A 24,843-nucleotide genomic window follows, 5' to 3' on the forward strand; every position below is an offset into this window, starting at 1 on the left:
CGCGGCGCGGGCTGCGCGCTGCGCATGCGCAACCCGCCCGGCGCCTCGCGCCGCCGGCCGGAGGGGACGGCTCCATGGGGCTGCGCCCGGAGGGGGGAGCTCGGTGGGTGCCGCTGCCCTCCCCGCTAGGCCGCGCTCGGGAGGGAAGGGCGTGATCCCCTCATCGCCGGCTTGGCTCTGCTGTAGGCTCGGCCTGCCGCAGCAAGCGCGGGCGGGGCGGCCAGGGGAGGGTGTGGGCCGCTTGGCGTTACATAACTCTACCCCCCCCGGCCTCGGCGAGTGGTTTAGTCGCCTCGCCCTCAGGCCCCGCTCGGCGCGCGCCATTGGCCCAAAGCGAAGGGGGGGCGGGGACAAAGAGGGTATAAATAGAGGCGCGGCGACGGTCGCCCCGCTCAGTCTGCCGCGGCCGTTCTCGCGCTTTGCTGTTGCTCGCCTCGCCGCCACCGCCGCCTCCCGCTCCGCCAGCATCGCCGCCGCCATGAACGGGCAGCTCAACGGCTTCCACGAGGCTTTCATCGAGGAAGGCAGCTTCCTCTTCACCTCCGAGTCCGTGGGCGAGGGGCACCCAGGTGCGGGCCGAGCGGGGCCGGCCGGGGCGGGCGGGCGAGCGCGCAGGCGCGGCCCAGTGGCGCGCGCCGGCCGCCTTAGGGCGGGCGGACGGGGAGGGGAGAGGAGGAGGGGGAGGGGGGGCGCGCGCGCGCGCGCGCTCCCCGTGCCGCGGTGGGGAGGGGGGCGGGGATGACGCCACGGGGCGCGCGCGCAGTGCGGGGCGGCGCGCGCCGCATTGCGGCCCCCGGCGCGCACGTGCTTCCCGCGTGGGGCGGGCACCGGGGACGACGGCGGCGGGGGGGGGGGCGCCGTGCCGGTGCGGCGGGTGACGCAATGGCGAGGTGCGGCCGGGGGCAGCGGTGAGTCAGTCGGCGCTGCCGTGACTAAGCAGCTTCCGGGCTGCAGCGAGCCCCCGAGCTCCGCGCCGTGCTCGGGGCGCCCTGCCCAGCCTCCCCCGGCGGCACCCAGCGCCATCACGCGCAGTGGTAAGAGCACCCTGGCTGTCCTGGCGCGGCCCCAGGTCCTCCATCCCCCCCCCCCCCCCCCCCGCCGGGATCTGGCTGCCAGGGCGGTGGTTTGCAGTGGTTAGAGCCCCCTGCCAGCCCCGGGGGGGGGGGGGGGGCTCCCCAGGACCCCTGCACCCCATGGGACCAGATCAGTAACCTGGCTGCCAAGACAGAAATAAGCATTAGCTGGAGCCCCCTCAACTGCTTTCCTGCCCCAGGGATGTCCCCAAGTCCCGTGTGCCCCATGGAGCTGGATCTGTAACCTGGCTGCCGTGGCGGAGGCATGCAGTGGTTCAAACCCTCTGCCAGCCCCAGGAGTATCCCCAGGTCCCCTATACCCTCTTGGAGCCAGATCTGTAGTCTGGCTACCAGGACAGAGGTATGCAATGGTTAGAGCCCCCTGCCCTGGGTGTCCCTAGGTCTGCTGTATTCCCTAAGACGTGCCTGCAGGCCTCCCCCCACCCCCAACTCTCCTTGCTGTCTGGTGAGTGGGATCAGCATCAGGGATGCAGTAGGTACTTTGGGCTGCCCTTTCTGTAGGATCAGGTCCCTGGGGCAGCCTGGGAGGCCTTTCATTTCAGTAACAACATCATGTGCTCTCGCTCGCTTTCTTTGTGCTCTCCATTTTTGGACACATGATTGGAAAACTGCACAGCCAGCTGCTTTCCTCTGCCCCCGGGGCAGCTGGCAGCCTCTGCTGCCTGCCAGGGTGCTCCCCGTGCCCTGGCTAGCAATCCAACTAGGCAAGCTGCTTCAGATGTGGTTTCCTGTCACCCTGCAGCAAAGGTAGCGCTGACCCTGCCCGGTCAGCTGCTGGCAAAGCTAGGCCAGCATGTCTCCTGATGGCGTAACCAGAGACTACCCCAGATACTCCCTTAAGCAATGCAAAAACATTCTTGTGTTACCTTGTCAGGTGGTTCCCTTGCTGAAAGGGCACTGTGCACCTGACCAGGGTTTTGAAATCAGGTGCTATCTCCAGGGGAAAAGGAGCTGTTTAGCAACCCAGATCTGAGGAGACTGCTGTGCTTCCTGCTACCGAGTAGAGCTATTACCTCATGGGTTGAAGGTCCATTTTAGTGCCCTTTAACCCTAAGAAACAGCAAGGGGGGAGCCTCCTGTCTGCTTTTATGTTCTCTGTGCTACAATGGACTGAAACATAATACTGGCCTGTCACCCTCTTCTAAATCCAGTCTGAAAGGTCGTTGTCAAGGACATCCGCAGTCAAAGGGAAGTTGCTTATTCATTGCAGGACCTGAGTAGTGCTTGGGAAGCCCTTAGAGCAGGAGGAGTTTCTCATTACCCCAGAGTAAAACATCCTCAGTATTTGAGCGGCTGGATGTGGCGTGCTCTGTGCTGGCTGGGCAGCCAGCTGAAACCAGTTCTGCAGTCAGGGCCGGCTGCTCGCGGGCAGCGACAGCGCCCCTGCAGCGTACAGTACGGCCCAGCAAATTCCAGCTCTGGGGCTCCCCCCAGGGCAGCTGTTGACATCGAACACCCCTCTGAAAGCAGCCCCAGGGCCTAAGCTTGTGCTGGAGGGAAAGAGCTGCTCAAAGGCCAGCGTGCTCCAGATTTGGAAAGCTGGTGACTTGGCGCACAGCCCCATACCCTGTTTGGCGTGGAGGTGCTGGGTTCCCTTTTGGAAAATGGGAGTGCGGTGGCAGCAGAATAGGTGGCTGAACTTAAGCCCTGACCCAAATGTAACTTGAGCTCAAGAGTTTAACTGGCAAATGCCTGAAATTCCACACTAATAACCCGGAGCAGGGAACAAGGGAAAGGGCTGTGTCTGCTGCAGGAAGCTGCCGGCTTAAGAGGAGGCTTGTGCTGGGCTGGGGCAACACTGCAGTTGCTGCTCATGTTTCCAGATTAGCATGGAAGCTCCCAGTGTTGGCTGCAATTCACAGCCCTCAGCGGAGAGGGAAAGCGGCTCAGGAAGGAAGGGTTAGGCGGTAGTGACGGGCTCGCTCTCTTTCCCAGATAAAATCTGCGACCAGATCAGCGATGCTGTCCTGGACGCCCACCTCAAGCAAGACCCTGATGCTAAAGTGGCCTGTGGTGAGTTGAGCTCTAGGGAAGGAGGCTGGAGGCAGCAGGCTCTGCAGCAGCTGCCTGGTGGGCGATGCCGGAGGTGACCTTCTCTTTCCCTTTAGAAACTGTTGCAAAGACAGGGATGATCCTCTTGGCGGGGGAGATCACTTCCCGAGCTGCTGTTGACTACCAGAAGGTTGTTCGGGACACCATCAAGCATGTTGGTTATGATGATTCTTCCAAAGGTATGTGCCACTGTTTGCTTGCTGGCGTTGAGCGCGGATTGCCGTGGGGCCAAGGAGTTAAGTCTGCTCTGCCCTAGGCTTTGACTACAAGACTTGCAATGTGTTGGTGGCCCTGGAGCAGCAGTCCCCGGACATCGCCCAGGGTGTCCACCTGGACCGCAGTGAGGAAGATATTGGGGCTGGAGACCAGGTGAGTGTCCCCAGCTGTTTCCACCTTGAACAACCTTTCCCTCTGCTTGAGGGAGGTTCCCCGAGTTGAGGGTTTGACCCCCATCTCTCTCCCGCAGGGCCTGATGTTTGGCTATGCCACGGACGAGACGGAGGAGTGCATGCCCCTGACCATCGTCCTGGCGCACAAACTGAATGCCAAGCTGGCCGAGCTGCGCCGCAACGGCACCCTGCCCTGGCTGCGGCCCGACTCGAAGACGCAGGTGAGGGCCTTTGGCCTCGGAGCTGTTCTCGCTGTGGTCCCTCGCTCCCCAGCGGGAGCGTCCCCTGATGGCATCTCCTTTCAGGTGACGGTGCAGTACATGCAGGATCGTGGCGCCGTGATCCCCATCCGCGTGCACACGATCGTCATCTCGGTGCAGCACGATGAGGAGGTGTGCTTGGATGAGATGAGGGACGCGCTGAAGGAGAAGGTGATCAAAGCTGTTGTGCCGGCCAAGTACCTGGATGATGACACTATTTACCACCTGCAGCCCAGCGGCCGCTTTGTCATCGGTGGCCCCCAGGTAAGGCCACCTTTTGGGGGACTTCTTGGCGATGCCGGTACCCTTTGGAGCCTGTGGGTGAGTGAACCCAGCTCCTGAGGCAGCAGCTCATGACAACGCTTTCCATTGCAGGGTGACGCTGGCCTCACAGGCCGGAAGATCATTGTGGACACATATGGGGGCTGGGGTGCCCATGGTGGAGGCGCTTTCTCTGGGAAAGACTACACCAAGGTGGACCGTTCTGCTGCTTACGCTGCACGCTGGGTGGCTAAGTCCCTCATCAAAGCTGGGCTCTGTCGGAGGGTGCTCGTGCAGGTAGGCGTCGTGGCATGCTGCGCAGCGCAGTGCTTTTAGGGGGCAACGGCTGCCGATGGCTTGATTTACATCATCTCATTCCCCAACTCAGGTTTCCTATGCCATTGGGGTGTCACACCCCTTGTCCATCTCAATCTTCCACTACGGCACGTCCCAGAAGAGCGAGCGGGAGCTGCTGGAGATCGTGAAGAAGAACTTTGACCTCCGCCCTGGGGTCATTGTCAGGTAAAAGCGGGGAGGCACGCTGCCGGGGAACAAGGGGGGGGTGGCGGGAGTGGTGCACGGCGCCTGGCTGGCGGTGACGGGCGCAGACGTGGTCCCCCCTTGCCCTGCCGGTAGTAGCGAGGAGCGGCTCCCTATGTGGAGCTCGCCGCTGCTGTGGGGGCAGAGGGTGCCCGTAGCCCCGCAGGCAGAGCCCAGAGCCAAGTGCCTGCCCGGAGTAGCTGCCCGCCGTGGGCATGACCTTGTGCTGCTGTTCGCGTTCGCTGCCTCTTCCGCAACCCGTGCTGGAAACATCAGATTTAAAGGGAGAAGCAGCCTTTGGGCTAGGACAAGAGCTGCTTAAGCCGGAAGATAAGTGCTTTCGGGCGGACCGGGTGCTGCTGAGGGGGTAAGTATCCGCCGGCAGCTGAGAACCAAGCGCTTGTAGCTTTTCCGGCTGTGTTCCCGCAGCAGCTGGGGAAGCTACAACTGCCCCTGGGGAGAAGGGAGCAGGACAGGGAGGCGGCCCCGGCCGGAGCCAGCAGCGAGGTGGCGCCACCCACTGTGGCGAGCACCCCGGCCCCCACAGGCAGGGAGGTTTGTGTGTGGCGTGGGCCTGGATGCTCTTACTAAGTTGAGGACTTGTATATTCCAGGGATCTGGATCTGAAGAAGCCCATTTATCAGAGGACTGCAGCCTATGGCCACTTTGGTAGGGACAGTTTCCCCTGGGAAGTTCCCAAAAAGCTAAAGTACTGAAAGTGTTAGGCTTTTTTCCCCACTCCTGTTGGCGTAGGCTACAGAGAAGCTTTCAGGCTCTGGGGGAAAGAGCTCCTCTTCCCTAAGCTCTCCTGTCCTCCTTTCCAGCTCTTACTCACCTGTCTTGTTGCCATGATTTCAGTTGTGTGGGGACCACATGTGGCCTCGTGCCCTTCCCCGTGGTGCTCCCCGGCCCCCCTTGGGGCAGCGGCACGCTCGCACCCGGTGCCCCCCCTGCCCCAAAGGGTGCCTTCCTTCTGCCTGCGTAGGCTCAAGCCCCTTTCCCCGGTGCTGCCATCGTCCTGGTGACGTGCGCCTGACGTCTGTGGTTCCCTCTGGCATCTGTCCGCCTTTTTAATCTTGTGACGTCTGAGCTCTGAGACGGCAAAGCACTCCCAGCCCTGGTTGGCCCCCACCTCTTCTGACAGTCACTTTTCTATGGGAGCGTTTTTCCTGTCCCGTAGCCCCCCCAGCTCACCCGTGCTGGCTGGCCCTTCGGCTTGCCGTACGCCTCATCCCGCTCGGACCTCGGTGGTGCTGTTTTTGTTCTTAACTCCCAGCTCTTGAGCGGCACCGGATTTTAACCTCTCTGCTTCCAGCTCTTTCTCTCTCTCTGTCTCTCTCTCTCGGAGGACGTACGTAATAAGGGGGGGAGGGTGTGTGTTAAAACCCAACCTACCCCCCTCTGTCCCACCTGTAGCTCAGCACTAGCCCAACGGTGCCCGGCTTGCCGAGCTCCGGCATCGGCCTGAGCTCTGTAGGCTGTGCGCTTTGGTACCGGAGGAATTTTTTTTTTGTTTTTCTTTATAAGAAAGCTGAGATTAATCCACAACTGCACAACCCCCCTCCTCCTACCCTTGAGCTTTGTGCTGGCGGGGAGGGGCGAGGACACAGCAGAAAGGCTTTCCCAGCTCTGGGGAAGGGTGGGGGGGGAAAACGGCCCTTCATACTTGAACGTTTTTTCTAATGGCTTATTTATTGTGTCCTGAGGCGCGGGGTGTGAGTACAGAGAAGCCCCCGGGCTCAGACGGCAGCTCTTATTTTCCTGAAAGCCCCCCTGCACCTTGATTCCTGGCCGCCTTTCCCCCACCCCGGGAGGCCGAGGTGTCCTACAGAAAAACCTCGGGTCCCACCTGCCGGGGTGAAAAATGGGGGGGATTGGGTTGTAAACGGGCGAGGGGAGAGGGGAGGGCAGAGCTGGGGTTGCCCCGGGCTTGGGACCGTGGCTCATTTGGCCGGTGTGGTACAGAGAAGCCGGCTTGTTTACGTGCCCGTCCCAGGTCCACTGCCCCAGAAAGTGCCTTGGTGGGGTGAGGGTGGTGGGGGGCTTTCTCTTTCTCTCTCTTTCTCTTTCTCTCTTAATATTTTTTTCTGGAGGTTTTATTACGTATGTCTTGATTTCACCAATTAATTCAAAAATCTCAATAAAAACGCTAGGTTCTACCGTACCTGTGTGGGGCAATGTCTGCTGCCAGCTCTAGCAAAGGGAGAAACCGAAGGTGTGTGGGTGAGGGGCTTAAAAAAAGTTTATTTGGGGGGGGGCTTGGTGCCCCCCCCATGGCACAGTGGTGGGAAGCCAGGGCTCAGAGCTCAGGGCGCTGCTCAGCAGCCCCATGGTCCCCACTGCCAGGATGGGTGCTCTCCTCCTGGCCGCGCAGGTTGGCGAAGGCCACCTCCTGCGCCAGCTGCTCCAGGGGCGGCCGGCCCAGCACCAGGTTGCGCAGGGAGATGGAGGTCATCAAGGCGCTGTGAGGGGGGAGCAAAAAAGGAGGTGCCAGGAGGGGCAGAACATGAGGGAGGGGAAAAAAGGGAGGTGGGGAAGAGGGCTCACCTGCGCCGGAAGAGGTAATATTTTTTGAGGAGGAAGCGCTGGAAGCGCTGCGCCAGGCTTTCGTTGTGGCGTCGACCCAGCTCCTCCAAGCGCCGCTGGTGCCGCAGGAAGGCCTGCACCACCGGGTCGGCCTCGGTGCCCTCGGCCAACGGCTCACCCATGATGGGCCGCAGCTCGGGGGGCAGCGGCTCTGTCTCTGGGGGGATATAGCGTGGGGTGAGCCACAGTGCCCAGCCTCCGCCTGCCCCCAGGGTGCATGCAGTAGGGGGGCACCCACTCACCACTGCCGTTCTGCACCCGCTCCCGCAGCTCCTGCAGCCGCGTGAGGTTCTTCTCCAGCGCCAGCGCTGTGGTGTTGACGTAGACGTACATGTAGCAAGAGGGCTCAGGGGAGACAGTGTGTACCTTGTGGTACTGCCCGGCAGGCAGCTGCAGCAGAGGGTGAGTGTCAGCACCTGCTCAGGCCTGCGCCCACCTCACGGCACCCACTCGGTGCTCACCTGCAGCCCCTCGCCCTCCTGCAGCGTGTGGTTGCTGCCCTGCTCCACCAGCTCCACTGTCACTTCGCCCCGCAGCACCTGCAGGCTGGTGTTGCCCAAGTCCTCGCTCACAAAGTTCTCCAGGTGCAGGCCTGGAGAAGGTAGGGAGAAGGAGAGTCCTGCGGATGCCTGCAGCACCTGAGGGTGCCCCCATTGCTTGTGACAGTACCTGGGAAGTCAGCGATGAAGACCACCTCGGTGTGGTTGTCCAGGGTGCTCTCCAGGGCCTGCAGCCGGGCCCGCCAGGGTGACAGCTCCAGCAGCAATGGCAGCAGCCAGGGCGTGGGGCGCCAGGGCGACCACTCAGCCTGCACGATGTCCACCCGCGGGTCCACCAGGCTGTGTGGGGCTGAGTGTGAGGGCGCTGCTGTGCCACCCGCCCCTCCCCAACTAGCCCCTCGTCCCCGTCACCCACCGCTGCTGGAAGCGGTCGTTGATGGAGACCCAGACATCGAAGTAGATCTGGGGCTGCGAGACGTTGTAGCGAGGCAGCAAGTGGCTCAGGCAGGCGGAGTACTGCTTCAGCATGTCAGCGTGGTCCTTCCAGCGGCGGCTCTGCGTGAACACCTGCAAGGACCCCCCCCCCCAACCCAACCCATGGATGTTGGCCCTCATTTCCCCCCCCGAACCCCAAACCGTGCTCCCCCACCTTGCGAAGGACCCAGGTGTCCGGGCGCACTCACCCCTGGTTTGAGGTAGCCCACCTCGCCGGTGAGCCCATCGCGGTAGGTGATCTTGACGTGCTGGTGGAAGCGGGAGTGAACCATCATGTCCCACGAGTAGCCGTAGAGCCCGTTGGTCCAGTTGTTGTAGCCCTGGTGGAGCGATGGGGACACATGGGGTGGCACCAGGGAACAAGGGGGGAACACAGGGTGCCCCAAACTGACTGGCCAGGTCCCCAGGCAATCCTCCTTGGGCAGGAGTGCCCTCTTCCCCCAGGGCCCCCCCAAAATTGTCCCCTCTTCCTTGCCCCTGGCAGTGTCCCCTTGTCCCTGTGCCCCCTTCCCCCTACTGCCCCTGGTAACATCCCTGTGCTTCCCCCAAATTGCCCCCTCTCATCCCTGTGCCCCCAGAAATGCCCCTGACAGTGCCCTCTTGCCTCCCAAAATCATCCCCTTGCCCTCCCCACCCAAGTGCCCTCTTTCCTTTGAGCACCCCTGGAAATGCCACTAGCAGTGCCCTCTTCCCCCCCTCCCCAAATCAGCCAAGCTCCTGGAAGTGCTCCATCTCTCCCCTTGTCCCCTCCCCCAAAACCCCCTCGCCTCCCCAAACTGCCCCCTCCACTGTGCCCCCGGTGCCCCCACCTGGGTGATGAAGTGGGAGTAGGGCAGGAAGAACTGCTCCAGCACGTAGAGGAGGGTGAAGAGGGCGGCGAGGTGCTGGCGGGCTCGCAGGCGCCGGCCCCGCCGGCTCCCGTAGGCGCAGTCGGCGCTGGGCCGCGGTGGCGCCGTGCTGGGCAGCGCCCGCCGCAGCCAGCTGGGGCAGCGGGCGCACAGCCGCCGCGGCCAGCTCGCCTCGCAGAACAGGCCGCTGCTGGCCAGCATCGTGTAGGGGAACATGCCTGGGGGAGCGCGGCGTCAGCACAGTCCCCCCTCCCCGAACCCGCGCACCGGCGTGCGTCCCTTCGGCCCGGCCCACCGCAAAGCTGCGAAAACCCCAGCGGTGCCCACCCCGAGCTCACCGATGCTGAAGAGCTGCGAGTTCATGCAGTGGAAGTAGGTGACGAAGACGAGGGCGACGGGCCGGGTGGCGTCGAAGAAGAGCAGGAAGCCGGCGGAGAGGTCGAGCAGCAGCCCGCCGCCGTGCACCACCAGCAGGCTCGTCATCTCCTCCGAGAGCACCAGCCTGCGGGCGAGAGCCGGAGCCCGTGCCAGGCCGCGCCACGTCGCGCCGCCGGGCGCCCCGCGTCCCTGTCACCCGCTCACTTGAAGGGGGCGAAGAGCCAGTGGCGGGCGAGGGAGCCCATGGAGTAGCCGCCCACCCAGTCGGCGTCCAGCTTCTTCAGCCCCGCGATGAAGTAGACGATGAAGATCTGCGGGGCGAAACAGCGGTGAGAGCGGCGGCGGTGGCAGCGGGGGGGACGGACCCAGGCATCCGGGACTGGCCGCACCGCCGGCGACCCCCGTGTCCCACCTGCGCGCGCAGCAGCGTGTAGTTCCACAGCGGCACGTGGGCGTTTCTCTTGTGCGGCCGGAAAAGCCCGTCAACGGACCTGCCGGAGGAGACGCCGGGGGCGTTTAACTGGTGGGCGCCAAGGTGGCGCCCGCGGGGGACCCCGGCGTCACCCACCAGTAGCGGTCAGCGCCCAGCAGCGCCAGCTGGAAGGCCAGCAGCCCGTAGAGGTAGGAGTGGTTGTTCCAGGCCGTCTTGTCGAGCAGGAAGACGTACCAGTAGGGCCCCAGGAAGGCCAGGCAGCTCAAGCGGTAGCAGCACCCTGCCATGATGCCCAGGGCGCCTGCGGGCACCGCCGGGCACCCCTGAGCCACCGCCCCTGGCGCGGGGTCTCTACCCAGGTGGGGCCGTCTTGGTACGCGTCACCATCCCCATCCTTCCCTTGGGACGTCCCAGTCTGTGTCTCCATGCCCGTCATGGTGCTTGCGCCCATCCCAGTCCTTCCTCCGGGTCATCTCGGTATCCGTTCCCATGCCCGTCATGGTGCCTGTCCCCAGGGTGCCATCTCTGTAGTCGTCCCATCCCTGCGCCATCCTGGTACCTGTCCCCGTCCTTCCCCTGTGCCCAACGCTGTCCTTCCCTTGGGCCATGCTGGTGCCCATCCCTGTCCTTCTCCTGGGCCATCCCAGCAGCTGGTCCTTCCCCCTGGGCCAGCCCGGTAGCTGTCCCCGTCCCCGCGGCCCTCACCGAGGAACATGACGGCGTAGAGCAGGTACATCCAGTCGAGGGGCAGCGGCGCCAGGAAGGGCAGCAGCGGGAAGCGGCACACCTCCAGGCCGTCCAGGAAGCGGTGGTCCAGGTGCCCCAGGCCCCGCTCCTGGGGGATGTCCAGCGCCATCAGCAACCCTGCGGGCACACGGCTCAGGGACCCAGGCGTCCGGGCCTCCTCCTCCCCCAGCTCGAAGCAGGAGGGTCCAGGCGTCCGGGCGGCCTCTGCCCTCCCCGCCGCGCCGACCTTCGCTCTGGTGTTGGCGCAAACGAGGCCGGATGCCTGGGTCCCCCCCCCGGCACCGGGGACAGCGAGGGCCTGATGCACCCCCCCGCCGCCCCACAACCCCCCCCCTTCCCCGGACGCCTGGGCCCCCGCGGTGGCTCACCGAAGGCGCAGCGGAAGGCGCCGAGGGCGGCGGGGTCGGTGGGCCGGTGCAGCAGGCGGACGAAGCGGTGCCAGCGGGTCAGCTCGCGGGGCTCGAAGCCGAGGAGGCGGCGGGCGCGGCCTGGTGCCGGTGCCGGTGCCGAGGGAGGCCCCGGGGGAGGCCCCGGTGGGTCCCCCCCGCCGGGCTGCCCGCGGAGCCTGCGCCGCGCCGCCCCTGCGGGGAGGTGGGGGGGGGGGAGGAACAGCGGCGGGGTCAGAGGGCAAAGGGCAACCGGTTACCGATCCCCCCCCTCCCCCGCGCGAACCCCCCTACCTGCCGCCGCCGCCGCCATCGCCCCGCCCCTGACACGTCAGCGGCCGCAAAGCGCCGCCGCGGGTGTCGCGATGGGTCCGGGCAGGGCAGGGCGGGGCCGGGGGGGGGGGCGCGGGGGGGGGGAGGTGCTGCCTGCGGGGCCCCCCCCTCCCCCGCCCGTGACCTCTGCCCCCGGCCCCCCCCCCGGCCCCCCCGCCCCCGGAAGGGCACCTGCGGGGCGGGGCGGGGCGGCAGGAGGAAGCAGCGGGCGGCCCCGGCCCCAGCCATGGTGAGCGGCGCCGCCGGGGCCGGCAAGGGGGAAGTGGCGGCCGCCGGGGGGGCGCCGGGGGGGGTTCGAGCCTCCGGCCCGGAGGGCGCCCAGGGTGCGGGCGGGCAGGTGGCTCGCGGGGGGGGGGGGGCTGTGGGATGCCTGGGTGCTCGGGGTGCCCAGGCTCTCTGTGGGGTGCCCGGAATCCCACTCGGGGAGGCCTGGGGTACCTGTGGGGTGCCCAGGGGGCATATAGGGTGCCCAGGCTCTCTGTGGGGTGCCCGGAGCCCCTATGGGGTGCCTGGGGTGCTCAGGGTGCCCAGGCTCTCTGTGGGGTCCCTGTGGGGTGCTTAGAGTGCTCGGGGTCCATGTGGGTGTCCAGGGTGCATATGGGGTCCCTGTGGGGTGCTCGGGGTCCATGTGGGTGTCCAGGGTGCATATGGGGTCCCTGTGGGGTGGTAGGGATGCTCGGGGTCTGTATGGGTGCCTGAGATGCAGGTAGGGTGCATGGGCTCCATGTGGGGTGCTCAGAGCCCCTATGGGGTGCCTGGGGTGCTCAGGGTGCCCAGGCTCTAAGTGGGGTGCCTGGATGCTCGGGGTGCCCAGGCTCTCTGTGGGGTGCCCAGGGTGCATGTGGGGTCCCTGTGGGTGCATGTAGAGTGCCCAGGCTCTAAGTGGGGTGCCTGAGGTCCCCGTGGGGTGCTCAGCCCCCGTGCCAGGGTGCCTGGCTCCGTGCTGGGGCCCACGCGGGGTGCCGGGGGTCTGTGCCAGCCTGCCCGGAGCATACGCTGGGGTGTCAGGGGGCCGGGTGGCCGCCCTGACGCCCCGCGCGGTGCCACGGCAGGCGGGCAGCGAGCGGGTGCGGGACCTGCAGAGCGAGGTGGAGGGCGTCAAGACCATCATGACGCAGAACGTGGAGCGCATCCTGGCGCGGGGCGAGAACCTCGACCACCTCCGCAACAAGACCGAGGACCTGGAGGCCACGGTGAGGCACCCGGCGGGTGCCACGTGTCCCCCTTGCAGAGCCTGGCAGGGTGGGGGGACACCCAACCGCCCGGCGGTTTCCTGGTTCTGGGCACGTCCCGGAGAAAGTCACCGCGGGCACCAGGCGCAGCCCCAGCCCCTCTTGGGGACGTGGGGTTGGGTGCTGGGTCCCTGGCCTGGGTAGAGGGTCCTCAAAGTGGCACCAGCTCTCCAGGGTGGATACAGGGGCCCTAAGTGGACTGCCAGAGTGGCCACCACAGTGTGGGGCACAGGGTGACTGCTGGGTCCCCAGGGTGGCACCGGGTCCCTGGGTAAGCCCTGAGGTGCGGTGCACAGGGTCATGGGATGGGTGCAGGGTCCTTGGGGTGGGGGGGGACCCCTAGGGTGCAGCACCCCGAGCCCGGTGCCCTCCTCTGCCCGCAGTCGGAGCACTTCAAGACAACGTCGCAGAAGGTGGCCCGCAAGTACTGGTGGAAGAACCTGAAGCTGCTCCTCATCCTCGGCCTTGTGGGTGCCATCATCCTCATCCTCATCATCCTCCTCGTCTCGGGCGTCATCCCCACTTAGAGGTGCCGCACCGGGCACCCACCCCGCGTGCCTTTCAGGGAGGCCGAGGTGCCCGGGTGCCGCGACTCCCTGCTCCCTGTGTTTCTGCGTGTCCGCGGGCAATACAGCGAGTCCGTACAAGCCGCCTGTGGGGCCACCTGCGCCGGGGACGGGGACGCGGGCGCCGTGCCCACGCGGAGCGGTGCCAGGCGGGCAGCTGGCGCCGGGCAGGGACAAAGGGCGCAGTGTGTCGCCGTCGCTGCCGTGCCGGGGGCCCGCGCCGGGGACCTCGTGCTTTGGGGGGGTGGGGGAGTCCGGGCATCCGGGCTGGGGGCACCCACATCTTTGGGGCTAGGGACACCTAGGTGTTTGGGGGGGGGTGGGAACCAGTGATTCTGGGGGTGGGGGGGACAACTTCTTCTGTGGGGGCTGGGCTGCCCCAGAAGTCTAGGGTGGGGGCACCCCACTTCTCTGGGGGTGGGGGGGGGGGCAGGAGGGAGGACCCAGCTATCCGAGCCCTCCTGCCTCATGTTTCCAGGCCTGGGGAGCACCCAGGTGTTGGGGGGCTGGGTGGGGGGGGGGGGTCACGTTTTTTGGGATGGGAGGGGAGCCCAGGCATCCAGGCTGGGGAGACCCATGTCTTTAGGTTTGCGGGGGAGGGGGGGGGGCATCCACGTATCTGGTGGCACCTAGGAGGGGGTGGGAGGAGGGTAGGGGCGTAGGGTGGGTTTGGGGAAGGGGAAATCAGGTGTCAGCTTGGAAGGGGGGGGGGGGCGACGGGCGACACCCACATTTCCGGGACAGGCGGGACCCAGGCGTCCGGGTTGGGGCGGGCCAGCCGGGTCCCTCCTGCGGGGGAGGCCCCTGGGGCGGGTCGGGCCGGGGCAGAGCCGGGTGCGCTCGCTGCCGCCGCCACCGTCCCTGTCGCCGTCGCCACCGGCCGTCGGGGCGGCGGCGGAGCCATGGTGAGAACCGGCGAGCCCCGGCGCCGCTTTCGCTTTCGCTTTCCGGAATTTGGCCCCCGGGGAGGAGGGGGGGGGGTGTCGCTTTGCCCGGTGTCCCACCGTCCCCGGTGACCTTGGGTGGCCCCCGGGGAAGCTGAGGCTGGGGGACTTGGGGCCGGGGAGGGGGGGCGGTTAGGGTGGGAGGGAAGCTCAGGGGATTCGGGACCCCTCCGGCGCTCGGGGACCGTCCCAGGGCCGTGGGTGGCACTGGTTGGCGCTTCCGCGTGTCCTCGCGGCAGGCCCTGTCCCCGTGTGCCCTCTCTGGGTGATGCCCGTGTGGCCCTGTCCCCAGGTTCCCCCCCCCCCAACAGCCCCTTCCCCTTCTTTGTACCCAACGTGGCCTCGTCCCTGCTGCCCCCATGGGCTCTGACCCCACGTGCCCTGTCCCCGCAGTCCATTTCCCCCGTCCCCGTGGTCCCCACCTACCCTAAATGGCCCTGTCCCCATGTGCCTTAAACAGCCCTATCCCCATTTTCCCCTGTCCTCATGGTCCCCATGTGCCCCAAACAGCCCCAACCCTGTGTGGCCTGTCCCCACAATGCTCATGCGCAACCCCCCCCCCCCAGCGGGGCCCTGTCCCCACTGACCCCGTCCCCACTGACCCTGTCACCTCCCCCCCCCCCAACAACGGCTGGCCAAGGCGAGGCTGGAGCAGTGCCAGCAGGAGGCCGAGGAGGTGGTGGCGATCATGAAGGAGAACTTCAACAAGGCGCTGGAGCGTGAAGGCAAGCTCAGCGACTTGGACGACCGGGCCGAGGAGCTGCGCAGCATGGTAGGGCCGTGGCGGGTGACACCATGTTGGGGGGGCACTGGGGGGGGGGGCACAGAGCCCTGGATGGCCACCACAGGGACATGTGGCCCTGGGCACCATGCTGGGTGGGCACAATGGGATTGTCGAGGCCTGGATGGTCACCATGGGGATGTATGGCTCTGGGCATTGTGCTGGGTGGGCACGGTGGGGACGTAGAGCCCTGGACACCCACCATGGGGACATACGGCTCTGGGCACCATGCTGGGGGGGCACATTGGGGACATAGAGCCCTGGATGGCCACCATGGGGACATATGGCCTGGGGCACCATGCTGGGTGGGTACAGTGGGGATGTGGAGCCCTGGATGGCCACCATGGGGACATATGGCCACAGGCACTGTGCTGGATGGGCATGGTGGGGACAGAGAGTCCTGGATGGCCACCACAGAGATATATGGGCCTGGGTACTGTGCTGGGTGGACACCATGGAGACACAGAGCCCTGGATGGGCATCACAGGGCCATATGACCCTGGACACCATGCTGGGTGGGCACCATAGAGACATGTGGCCCTGGGCCACCTTGCTGGGTAGGCACCATGAAGACATCAAGCCTCACATGGGCACCTTGGGGTGGCCCAGTGTGGCGGTGCCCATCCCGGCACCCATGTGCTGTTTGCCACCAGGGCCAGACGTTCACGCGGACGAGCCGGGCGGTGGCACAGAAGCAGCGGGCTGGGCAACGGCGCTGGTGCCTGGTGCTGGTGGGGCTGGCTGTTGGCCTTGCCATCATCATCCTCATCGTGGTGCTGGCACTGTGGCTAGGTGGCACCCGCGCCACCCCCCCTGTGCCCCCCACCGTCACCCGCGCCGCCCCTGGTGGGGACTGAGCCCCCCGGCCTGCCCCCCCGCCAGTGCCTCTGGAGACCCTACAATAACTCGCAACCTGGGACCTGCTTCAGGGAGATTCTACAATAACAAGCCACCAGGATCTGCTTTGGGGGGACCCAGTAACAAACCATGGGGACCTACTTTGGGGAGGCCCTACAATAACAGCTCACCAGGACCCACTCCAGGGAGACCCTACAATAACAAGCCAGTGGGATCTGCTTCAAGGAGACCCTACAATAACAGCTCACCAGGACCCACTCCAGGGAGACCCTACAATAACAAGCCAGCAGAACCCACTCCAGGGAGACCCTACAATAACAAGCTACTGGGCCCACTTTGGGGAGACCCTGCAATAAAAAACCACTGGGTCCTGCTCCAAGAAGACCCTACAATGACAGACCAGCAGGACCCACTCTAGGAAGACCCTACAATAACAAAGCCCAAGCCTGCTTCGGGGAGACACTACCATACCAAGCCAGTGGGACCTGCTCCAAGGAGACCCTACAATAACAAGGCCCTAGAACCCACTCTAGAGAGAGCTGACAATAACCAGGCCCTGCTTTGGGGAGGCCCTACAATAACAAAGCACTGCAGGAAGGGGTGACCCTGACCTGGGGGCACTGCTTGGGCAGGGAGAAATCGCCCTCTGCCAGCTCCGCCTTGGGTGCCCCAATGGGGACGGTCAAGGACCCAGGCATCCGGCAGTGCGGTCCCCACCCTGGGAATGTCACCCATCTCCAGTCCCATCCCCCTGCCCAGGGTGGGGCATGGCAGGACCCCAGGGTGCTGCAGCCTGGTACCACTTCCCTGCACCCCAAGGTGGCCTGGCATCGCCCGGGTACAGGGCACAGCCTGGACCCCTCCTGGGGCACGGCATCCCTGGGCAAGTGTCACCCAGGAATCGCCCTGGCACCCTGTGGCATCGCCCAGGTGCCTGTGGCACAGCCTGGCACCCCCTGCCCAGGTGGGCACCGGAGCCAGGACCGTCTCCACTGTGAGTCTCTTTATAGCCGCTACCGTGATTAAAAAACCAAAACCACTACAGATCCCAGAGTCTGTCCCACTGCTGTAGGTGCCGCAGCCCCACACCTGGGAGGGGACCCCAGGGAAAGGATGGGGACACTGGGGACCCAATGGCCCTGGCCATGCCACTCCAGAGCCCTGGGAGGGGACAAGACGGGAGATGTCGGGTGACGTCCCTGGGGTGGATGGCAACGGGTGAGGCCACGCTGCAGACCCCTGGAGAGCGGCCCCGGTGCGGCCACGCCAGCACCCACGCATGCAGCACCTCGGCACCCACCAGCACGGCCCCGGGGTCCCTGCCAGGCTCCTGGTGCCCCCACCCCATGTCTCAGTATCCCCAGGGTCCCCAATGAGAGCCGCACGCCGGGGACTCGCAGCACCTTTATTGGCATCAAATGCCGACCGGCACCGGCTGACGCTGTCCCCTCCGGGCTGGCAGTGTCCCCCCTGCCGCTGGCACTGCTGGGTGGTGGGGCAGAGCCGGAGGAAGGTGTCCCCATCACCGGGTCCCACGGCGCTTGCTGAGCTCGTCCTGCACCCGCTGGCACAGGGCCCGGCGCAGGGCGGGCTCCAGCGGGCTCCGGGCGCACACCCGCTGCGTCACCTCCTCCGCGCTGTCCGCCTGTGGCGCCCCCACCCCCTGTCAGTGGCACCCGTGGGTGCCCGCCATCCCCCCAGGTTTCCTGCTGCCCCCCATGCTCTGGGGCACCCGCTGCACTTGCTGCGCACTCCACAGCACCTGTCTGCACCCAGGGGCACCCGCCACCCCCATAGCACCCATCTGGGTGCTGGGGCACTTGCCATCCCCCACAGCACCTGCCTGTACCCCAGAGTACCCCCCCCCCAAAGGCACCCACTGCCTCCCGGAGCACCTAAAACCCACTGTCCACCCCTTAAACCTAAAGGCACCCACCTACACCTGGGGCAACTAGCACCCACAGCAGCCCACAGCACCCACCTGCACCCAGCACCCACAGCCCCCCTGCGCCCCAGGGGCACTCACAGCATTGCCCAGGCAGGAGGGGACCCAGCTTCCCCCCAGCGCACCGTGGGACGCCCTTGAAACGCGGTAGCGCAGTGCTGTGGTTAGAGGTGGGGGTACCCGGACGCCTGGGTCCCTGGGGTGCCCACCTGGTGCACGATCACAGCAGTGACGCTCCCGTCGTCCCCCTCGTACTCGAGGCAGAAGAGCCGGGGCCCGCGGGCGTCCGCGGCGGTGGCACCCGCGCTGCTCTCGGCTGGGCTCCGCTCTGCCCCCGCTGCTGGCACCCAGCACCCTGAGCGGTGTCGCGGGGGCACTGGGTGCTCCGAGTATCCTTCATGCCCCAGCCCACCCTAGGGTGCCCCCAGGCACCAGCCCCCCCCCCCAGCCCTCCTTTGGGTGCCCCTCACTCCCCAACCTACCCTAGGGTGCTCCCCATGCCCTAGCACACCTTGGGTGCCCCCCACATCCTGGGACACCCCAGGGTGCCCCTCATGTCCTGGCTCACCCCAGGGCACCCTTTGTGACCCAAACCTCTTCTGGGTGCCCCCCAAGACCCCATCCCTCCCTTAGGTGTCCCCCATCCCCATCCCTCCCTTGGGTGCTCCCTGTACCATGGCCCACCCCAGGGTGCCCCCCATGCCCCACTGCATCCCAGGGTACCCCCTATGCCCTAGCCCACCTTAGGGTGCCCCCCCATGTCTTAGCCTCCCCCTTGGGTGCCCCCACGCCCCAGCCCACCCCGGGGTGCCCCCCCATCCCCATCCCTCCCCTGAGTGCTCCCTGTACCATGGCCCACCCCAGGGTGCCCCCCATGCCCCACTGCATCCCAGGGTGCCCCCCCATCCCCATCCCTCCCCTTCGGGTGCCCACCATGCCCTGGCCCACCCCGGGGTGCCCCCCCACGTCTCAGCCCCCTCCCTCGGCTGCTCCCCTCCCCAGCGTCCCCCCCCCGCCCCCCCTCCCACCGCCGGGGCTCACCGGGGCCGCGGGGCCGGTAGACCTGCTGGTCGGGTCGGCGGGGCCGCGGTGGGGCCGGTGTGTGGCGCTTCCGTGCCCGCCCCCGGGCCTGCCGCACCGCCCGCTCGTAGGCGTCCCTGCACCGGCACCGGCACCGGTACCGGCACCGACCCGCTCAGCGCTGCCGCCCCCGGCACCGGCACCGCGCCGCCGGCAAAGGGGGCCCGGGGGAGGTGAGCGGGAGGAGACGGGGGGTCGGGAGGACATGGGGGACCCGGGGGGGGGGTGTCCCGGTGATGCACTGGGCTCCGGTGGGGGGAGGAGGGGGGCGTCCCGGGGGGATCCCGGAGATGTTTTGGGGTCCCGGGGGGGGGAGACAGGGGCGCTGGAGGGGCAGGAGGGGTCCCGGGGCTCCACTGGGGTCCCGGGGGTGCCTTGGGGTCCCGGGGGGGGGCTTTGGGGCGTCATGGGGCCCTGAGGGGGCCCCGGTGAGGTCCGGGGGGCGGGCGGGGGGCCGCGAGGCGGCCCCGGTGCCGGTACCTGGCGATCTGGTTGCGGCGGATGTGGCGCACGAAGCCGTGGCTCATGTCGAGCCGCCCGCCCGGCCGGCAACGCCAGCCCGCGCCCGCCTCCATCGGCCGCCGCTCCCGGGACCGGCCCGCCGCCGCCGCCGCCCCCTGCAGCCTACCCCCCGCGGGCACCGGCGGTGGCGGGGAGCGGCCGGGACTGTCCCCGGAGCCGGACCCCCGAGGGTGCACGGCGCTGCACACCGCACCCGGTTGGAAAAGGGACGCTGTCTCTTTAAAAGCCCCGCCGGCCGCACCGGCGCCGGTGGGCATGCGCCGCAGCGCCGCCAGCGGGCGGGAGCCGGCGCACTGCGCAAGCGCTAAGGAGGTTCCCCGCCTCCCCCCCCTCCCCGGCTCCGGGCGGATCCCCCGCTCATGCGCGCTAGCGGGGGTGCGGCCGCTACCCTTCCGGATTGGAGCGGCGCATGCGTAGTGCCTGAAACGGCGGTGAAGATAGGGGGCGGTGGAGCGCACGGTCCGTGCTCTTGCGCACGCGCAGTTCTCACTCACGGCTCGGTGCCCCCGCGCCGGCCTGGGGAGGCGCCTGCGCAGTGCCGCCGCCGCGCCTGCGCAGTGCCGCCGCCGCCGCGCCTGCGCAGTGGGCGGCGGGATGTCGAGCCGCGGCAAGCGGGAGCGGGAGCGGGAGGCGCGGGCGGCGCCGCGGGGCTCGGGCGGCGGCGGCGGTTCGTCGTCGTCGTCGTCGCGGGGCTCGTCGCGGAGCCGCCGCGAGGGCGAGGCGGAGCGGTCGCGGGGGCGGCGGGAGGCGGAGCGGGGGCGGGACCGGGACCGGGACCGGGATCGGGATCGGGACCGCGACCGGGACCGGCGGGAGGTGGCAGAGCCCCTCCCCCTCCCGGTGGACCCCGCGCGCATCAAGCGCGAGCCCGGCACCGGCACGGGCGGCGGCACCGGCGGCCCCGGCACCGGCACGGGCGGCGGCAGCGGCGGCCCGGTGCGCATCAAGCGCGAGCGCGAGCCCGACGGTGACTCCGAGCCTGAGCCCGAGCCCACAGGTGGGCACCGGGGGCACCGGGCCTGGGCGGAACCGGGGTGCTGCCGGGGTGGTGCTGGGGGAGGTCTGGGGGTGCACGGGGTGGGGGGGCCGGGGGCTGATGTGGGGGGTGCACGGGGGAAACCGGGGGCTGACGTGGGGGTGCACAGAGGGGACGACCGAGGGTGATGCTGAGTGACCCGAGGGACCGATCTGGGGGTGCGCAGGGGGGTCCTGCTGGGGCCGAGGGTTGTTTTATGTCACTCTGAGGGGGACAGGGGTGTTTTTGGTGTCCCTGCATGGGGACACCACCTGGGGAGGAGGCTGGACGATCCTGGAGGAGCGGGGCTACGCGGGAGGAAGGCCGTGAACGGCGGGGGGCCTGGTACTAATGGGGCTGCGTGCTCCCCGCTACAGTGCGCTATGGCCGCTTCGACCCCGAGGACCAGCGAAGCCGGCACTGCCCCTACCTCGACACCATCAACAAGTGAGCGGGGAGGATCCGTGGGCCAGCCACGGGCACTGGGAGGGCAAGCGGAGCGGCGACCCCAGGGCATGGCTCCCTTGGGGGCTGCCCCATACGCCGCGGCTTTCTCCTTTTCCTGCTTTAGGAGCGTCCTGGATTTCGATTTTGAGAAGCTCTGCTCCATCTCGCTGTCGCACATCAACGTCTACGCCTGCCTCGTGTGTGGGAAGTACTTCCAGGGTGAGTTCTCGCCTCAGGGGCTGGGGTCACTGAGGGGCTCATGCTGGTGGGAGGCTGCCTGGGGTCCGTTGGCATGAGGGGGAGGCAGCCCACGAGTCAGACTGGGAGTTGTTTCTCACCTGTCCCCGCGCGCTTGAGGTTCCTTGAGCGATTCCCTTTGCGGCTTGGGGCCAAACATGCATTTATCCATCCCTCTCTGCTCTGGAGCTTGTGGGATCCCACACTCCCCGTGGCCTCGCTGGCTCCTTCACAGTTGAGGTTTGAGCCCTCGGACGCCTGGGCTGCATGGTCTTGCGTTCCCTTGTTCGCGGCCTGTGTCCCTGATGCTTTCCTCTGCCTCGGCAGGCCGAGGGCTGAAGTCTCACGCCTACATCCACAGCGTGCAGTTCAGCCACCATGTTTTCCTCAACCTGCACACCCTCAAGTTTTACTGCCTCCCTGACAACTACGAGATCATCGACTCCTCGCTGGAGGACATCACGGTGCGGGGACCTTCACAGCGAGGGGCTGGGGGACTGGGGAGGGCTGCTGTGACCCTGCAAGTGGTTTGCTCCTCTGAGCTGCACTGAAACCTGAGGATTTAGGTTCATGTCCCTTGGGCTGTCAGGCTTTGCAAGGCCCAGTGGTGGTGGGGAGCTCTGCACCGAGGTGTCTGAGAGTCTCTGCTCGGTTCCTGCTCGCGTGAAAGGCAGCAGGGTTGTGTGAAAGGGATGAAAGTTTCTTAAGTCTTTGCGATAGAGGGGTTCTGGTAGAACACATGGAAGAGGCAGGAGGGTGGCAAGATCTCCGTCCTGGGAGGGTTTCAGAGCACGGTGCCGCTGGGAACTGCAGCAGTGCCTGCGAGGGGGGCCGGTTGGCTTTGGCTTCCTGGCCTGACGCTGTTTCCCCTCTTCTCTCTCAGTACGTGCTGAAACCCACCTTCACCAAGCAGCAGATCACCAACCTGGACAAACAGGCCAAGCTGTCGCGGGCATACGATGGCACCACGTACCTCCCGGGCATCGTGGGGCTCAACAACATCAAGGCCAACGACTACGCCAACGCTGTGCTCCAGGTACGGGCGCGCGAGGGCCTTTGAGCTCGCCCTGGGGGGAGGTGGAGGAAACCCACTTCCCCCTGGGGCTAGCGGGGAGTGCGTCCCAGCTGATCACCGCCTGTGCGCGCGCAGGCCCTCTCCAACGTCCCGCCACTGAGGAATTACTTCTTGGAGGAAGACAACTACAAAAACATCAAGCGCCCGCCCGGGGACATCATGTTCCTGCTGGTGCAGCGCTTTGGGGAGCTCATGCGGAAGCTGTGGAACCCGCGCAACTTCAAGGCGCACGTCTCCCCCCACGAGATGCTGCAGGCAGTGGTGCTCTGCAGCAAAAAAAACTTCCAGATCACCAAGCAGGGTGAGACAGGCGCCTTGTGCCAACAGGCAGCACTTTCCCTGTGCCAGAGGTGGCCGAGGAGGGTTAGACCCCTCTACGGTGCTGGGTGGAGGACAAGGCTCCTTTGTGCTCTTGCTAGGGGTTCACTGCTGATTTATCATCTGGCTTGCAGGTGATGGAGTCGACTTTCTCTCTTGGTTTCTGAATGCCCTGCACTCAGCCCTGGGCGGCACGAAGAAGAAGAAGAAGAGTGAGTGGAGGATGCTGTGGGATGAAGGCTGCTTTCACGCAGCTGGTTTTAACCTTGGGGCAGCCCCAGCCACCCTGATGTCCCCCTGTGATGCTTATCACCTCTCTTGCTCGATCCTTGCCTGAGAGCGGCCGCGTGGGGGAGCAAAGAGCTGGCTGACAACTTTGCAGCTTGCAGTTGGGTGCGAGGTCTGAGCCTTGTAGGGTGTTGCTGGCTAAAAGAAGATTTTAGCCTCTCTCCTAGCCCTGCGTTGCCCTGTGTGAACACCAGCGCTGAGCCACCTAGACGGTTTTGCACCCTGCTCTGCCTGTGATTCGTTCCTGGCTTTTCTGATGGCCTCTTTCTCCATGTGTCCACAGCCATCGTCACTGATGTCTTCCAGGGTTCAATGCGCATCTTCACCAAAAAGCTGCCGCACCCGGATCTGGTGAGTCTCTGTGGGGTGGCGATGGCGGGGGGGACTTCCCGCACTGACAGAGTCTGTGGGGCTGGGGCTGTCCGGCTCCGCTCTGAGCCTGCCTCCCGCAGCCGGCCGAGGAGAAGGCACAGCTGCTGCAAAACGCCGAGTACCAGGAGACCATGGTGGAGTCTACCTTCATGTACCTCACGCTGGACCTACCCACCGCCCCGCTCTACAAGGACGAGAAGGAGCAGCTCATCATCCCCCAGGTCCCGCTCTTCAGCATCCTGGCCAAATTCAACGGCGTCACCGAGAAGGTGAGGCCTCGGTGCTTGCTGCCTGCCGCTGTGGAGCGGCACCCAGCTCTGACGGCCTCAGCTCCGTGCCCTGACTCCAGCTCCCCATCCCCGGGGCCCGGGGGTGCACGGGCAGAGGGTCTTTAAGCGAGCTCCCTGAGTGGCGAGAGCACCCCACACTGATGCTTGTCTTTCCCTTTGCGGACAGGAGTACAAAACCTACAAGGAGAATTTTCTCAAGCGTTTCCAGCTCACCAAGCTGCCCCCCTACCTCATCTTCTGCATCAAACGCTTCACCAAGAACAACTTCTTCGTGGAGAAAAACCCCACCATCGTCAACTTCCCCATCACGTAAGTACTGGTGGGGGTGTGTCTGGCCAGGGTTTTGCCACAGACTGGAGTGTGGCGAGCCAAGGCAGCGGGCTCTGGGATGGCAGTGGCGTTTGGGAGGTCCCTGATTGCCCTGTCTTGGTTTCCCTGTATCCCTTCTCTGCTGCTGATGGGTTTTGGGGGCTAGCCTGCCCGTACGCGTCCCAGTGGGTATGCTGGGCTCGTTTCTGGCTGATTGCACCGTCCTGGGGGATGCCCAAAGCTCTGGGTGCCGCAGGCACCTTGCTTAGGGGTGTGTGGGTACCCAATGCCGTGCCCCGCAGCAACGTGGACCTGCGGGAGTACCTGTCAGAGGAGGTGCAGGCCGTGCACACCAACACCACCTACGACCTCATCGCCAACATCGTGCACGACGGGAAACCCTCCGAGGGTTCCTACCGCATCCACGTGCTGCACCACGTGAGTGCCCCTTGCTGCAGCTGGGCGTGGGGCTGGGGTGGGGTGCGGGGGGCTGGTTCCTGGCGTCACCCCCTTCCCCTCCCAGGGCACGGGGAAGTGGTACGAGCTGCAGGACCTGCAGGTGACGGACATCCTGCCCCAGATGATCACGCTCTCAGAGGCCTACATTCAGGTGAGGGGCCTTGGGGTTGCCTCTCACTCCCGAGGCATTGCCCTGGGCGCTCAGGGTTGGTGTGAGGCAGAAGAAACCCCGTCGCTGGCTTCACTGCCCCCATGGCCCCCTCTGCTCTCCTGCAGATCTGGAAGCGGCGCGAGGAGGACGAGACGAACCAACAAGGTGCCTGAGCCCTGCCTCACCAGCCCCAGGTGCCCGCTGGCCCTCCCTTCACCCGGCAGCTCTGTGGGCTGGTGTCAACACCCGAGGGTGCCCGCTGTCCCTGCTGCCCTCTGTGCCGCCTATTAAAGGACTCCTGATGTATTTTTTTAAATGTTTTCTGCCACGTTTGGCTCTGTTCCTGCTTCCACCAGGTGCCTGCTGCCCTCTCCGCACCCCACCTTGCTCTCGGGCAGGAGCCTAGCACCAGCGTAGGGCTAGGGTGAGGCCGGAGGGAAGGAAGCACATGGTTTTCACAGTTTTTTGGTGGAGCGGAGAGGTGTGAAAAACCACTTGTGAGGAACAAGGTGGCAAGGAGGGGAGATTTCTCAGAAAGCCGCCTCCCCACCCTGCTGTGGGCTCTGTTTCACCCCAAGTCTCATCCGGCGTGGGGAAACTGAGACGGGGGAGGGGAGCGCTCTCCCGTGACATGGCGCATACACCGAGCCGC

At 66.2% G+C, this 24,843-nt stretch overlaps 6 protein-coding genes across 9 annotated transcripts; 4 read left to right on the forward strand and 2 right to left on the reverse strand.

Moving 5' to 3' along the window:
• Nucleotides 1-378: 378 nt before the first annotated feature.
• Nucleotides 379-6,760, forward strand: MAT2A (methionine adenosyltransferase 2A). Its single transcript, XM_068920540.1, has 9 exons — nt 379-569; nt 3,030-3,107; nt 3,203-3,325; nt 3,403-3,515; nt 3,613-3,756; nt 3,841-4,059; nt 4,171-4,353; nt 4,445-4,578; nt 5,210-6,760. Exons 1-9 carry the CDS (start codon nt 479-481, stop codon nt 5,310-5,312), a joined length of 1,188 nt encoding a protein of 395 aa, XP_068776641.1. The 5' UTR covers nt 379-478; the 3' UTR covers nt 5,313-6,760.
• A 54-nt stretch (nt 6,761-6,814) lies between these two features.
• GGCX (gamma-glutamyl carboxylase) lies at nt 6,815-11,288 on the reverse strand. Of its 2 annotated transcripts, XM_068920538.1 has the most exons (15): nt 11,264-11,288; nt 10,952-11,164; nt 10,542-10,700; nt 9,972-10,137; nt 9,816-9,894; nt 9,608-9,714; nt 9,364-9,527; nt 8,987-9,243; nt 8,366-8,497; nt 8,098-8,249; nt 7,852-8,021; nt 7,644-7,774; nt 7,425-7,572; nt 7,144-7,339; nt 6,815-7,058 (listed from the first exon to the last, which is right to left on the reverse strand). In XM_068920538.1, the coding sequence occupies exons 1-15, from the start codon at nt 11,280-11,282 to the stop codon at nt 6,896-6,898; spliced, it is 2,256 nt and encodes a 751-aa protein (XP_068776639.1). In that variant the 5' UTR covers nt 11,283-11,288; the 3' UTR covers nt 6,815-6,895. The 2 variants fall into 2 exon arrangements, with proteins under 2 accessions (XP_068776639.1, XP_068776640.1); XM_068920539.1 differs by lacking the exon at nt 11,264-11,288 and having other exon boundaries at nt 10,542-10,671; nt 10,952-11,077.
• Nucleotides 11,289-11,419: 131 nt separating this feature from the next.
• On the forward strand, nt 11,420-13,181 carry VAMP8 (vesicle associated membrane protein 8). The gene is made up of 3 exons (XM_068920541.1): nt 11,420-11,531; nt 12,355-12,495; nt 12,918-13,181. The coding sequence occupies exons 1-3, from the start codon at nt 11,529-11,531 to the stop codon at nt 13,059-13,061; spliced, it is 288 nt and encodes a 95-aa protein (XP_068776642.1). The 5' UTR covers nt 11,420-11,528; the 3' UTR covers nt 13,062-13,181.
• A 677-nt stretch (nt 13,182-13,858) lies between these two features.
• VAMP5 (vesicle associated membrane protein 5) lies at nt 13,859-16,729 on the forward strand. Of its 2 annotated transcripts, none has more exons than XM_068920543.1 (3): nt 13,859-14,005; nt 14,685-14,816; nt 15,479-16,729. In XM_068920543.1, exons 1-3 carry the CDS (start codon nt 14,003-14,005, stop codon nt 15,680-15,682), a joined length of 339 nt encoding a protein of 112 aa, XP_068776644.1. In that variant the 5' UTR covers nt 13,859-14,002; the 3' UTR covers nt 15,683-16,729. The 2 variants fall into 2 exon arrangements, with proteins under 2 accessions (XP_068776644.1, XP_068776643.1); XM_068920542.1 differs by having other exon boundaries at nt 13,883-14,004; nt 14,675-14,816.
• Nucleotides 16,730-17,069: 340 nt separating this feature from the next.
• Nucleotides 17,070-19,540, reverse strand: C27H2orf68 (chromosome 27 C2orf68 homolog). 2 transcript variants are annotated; one of them, XM_068920835.1, is made up of 4 exons: nt 19,189-19,540; nt 18,670-18,785; nt 17,838-17,983; nt 17,070-17,328 (listed from the first exon to the last, which is right to left on the reverse strand). In XM_068920835.1, the coding sequence occupies exons 1-4, from the start codon at nt 19,485-19,487 to the stop codon at nt 17,206-17,208; spliced, it is 684 nt and encodes a 227-aa protein (XP_068776936.1). In that variant the 5' UTR covers nt 19,488-19,540; the 3' UTR covers nt 17,070-17,205. The 2 variants fall into 2 exon arrangements, with proteins under 2 accessions (XP_068776936.1, XP_068776935.1); XM_068920834.1 differs by having other exon boundaries at nt 17,838-17,965; nt 19,189-19,536.
• A 268-nt stretch (nt 19,541-19,808) lies between these two features.
• USP39 (ubiquitin specific peptidase 39) lies at nt 19,809-24,507 on the forward strand. The gene is made up of 13 exons (XM_068920833.1): nt 19,809-20,227; nt 20,623-20,692; nt 20,817-20,911; nt 21,257-21,393; nt 21,813-21,965; nt 22,080-22,305; nt 22,457-22,534; nt 22,894-22,961; nt 23,063-23,251; nt 23,439-23,581; nt 23,884-24,019; nt 24,105-24,191; nt 24,317-24,507. The coding sequence occupies exons 1-13, from the start codon at nt 19,825-19,827 to the stop codon at nt 24,362-24,364; spliced, it is 1,833 nt and encodes a 610-aa protein (XP_068776934.1). The 5' UTR covers nt 19,809-19,824; the 3' UTR covers nt 24,365-24,507.
• Nucleotides 24,508-24,843: the final 336 nt, after the last annotated feature.

The sequence above is a fragment of the Struthio camelus genome, chromosome 27 (assembly GCF_040807025.1).
Source record: "Struthio camelus isolate bStrCam1 chromosome 27, bStrCam1.hap1, whole genome shotgun sequence".
Classification (NCBI taxonomy): domain Eukaryota; kingdom Metazoa; phylum Chordata; class Aves; order Struthioniformes; family Struthionidae; genus Struthio; species Struthio camelus.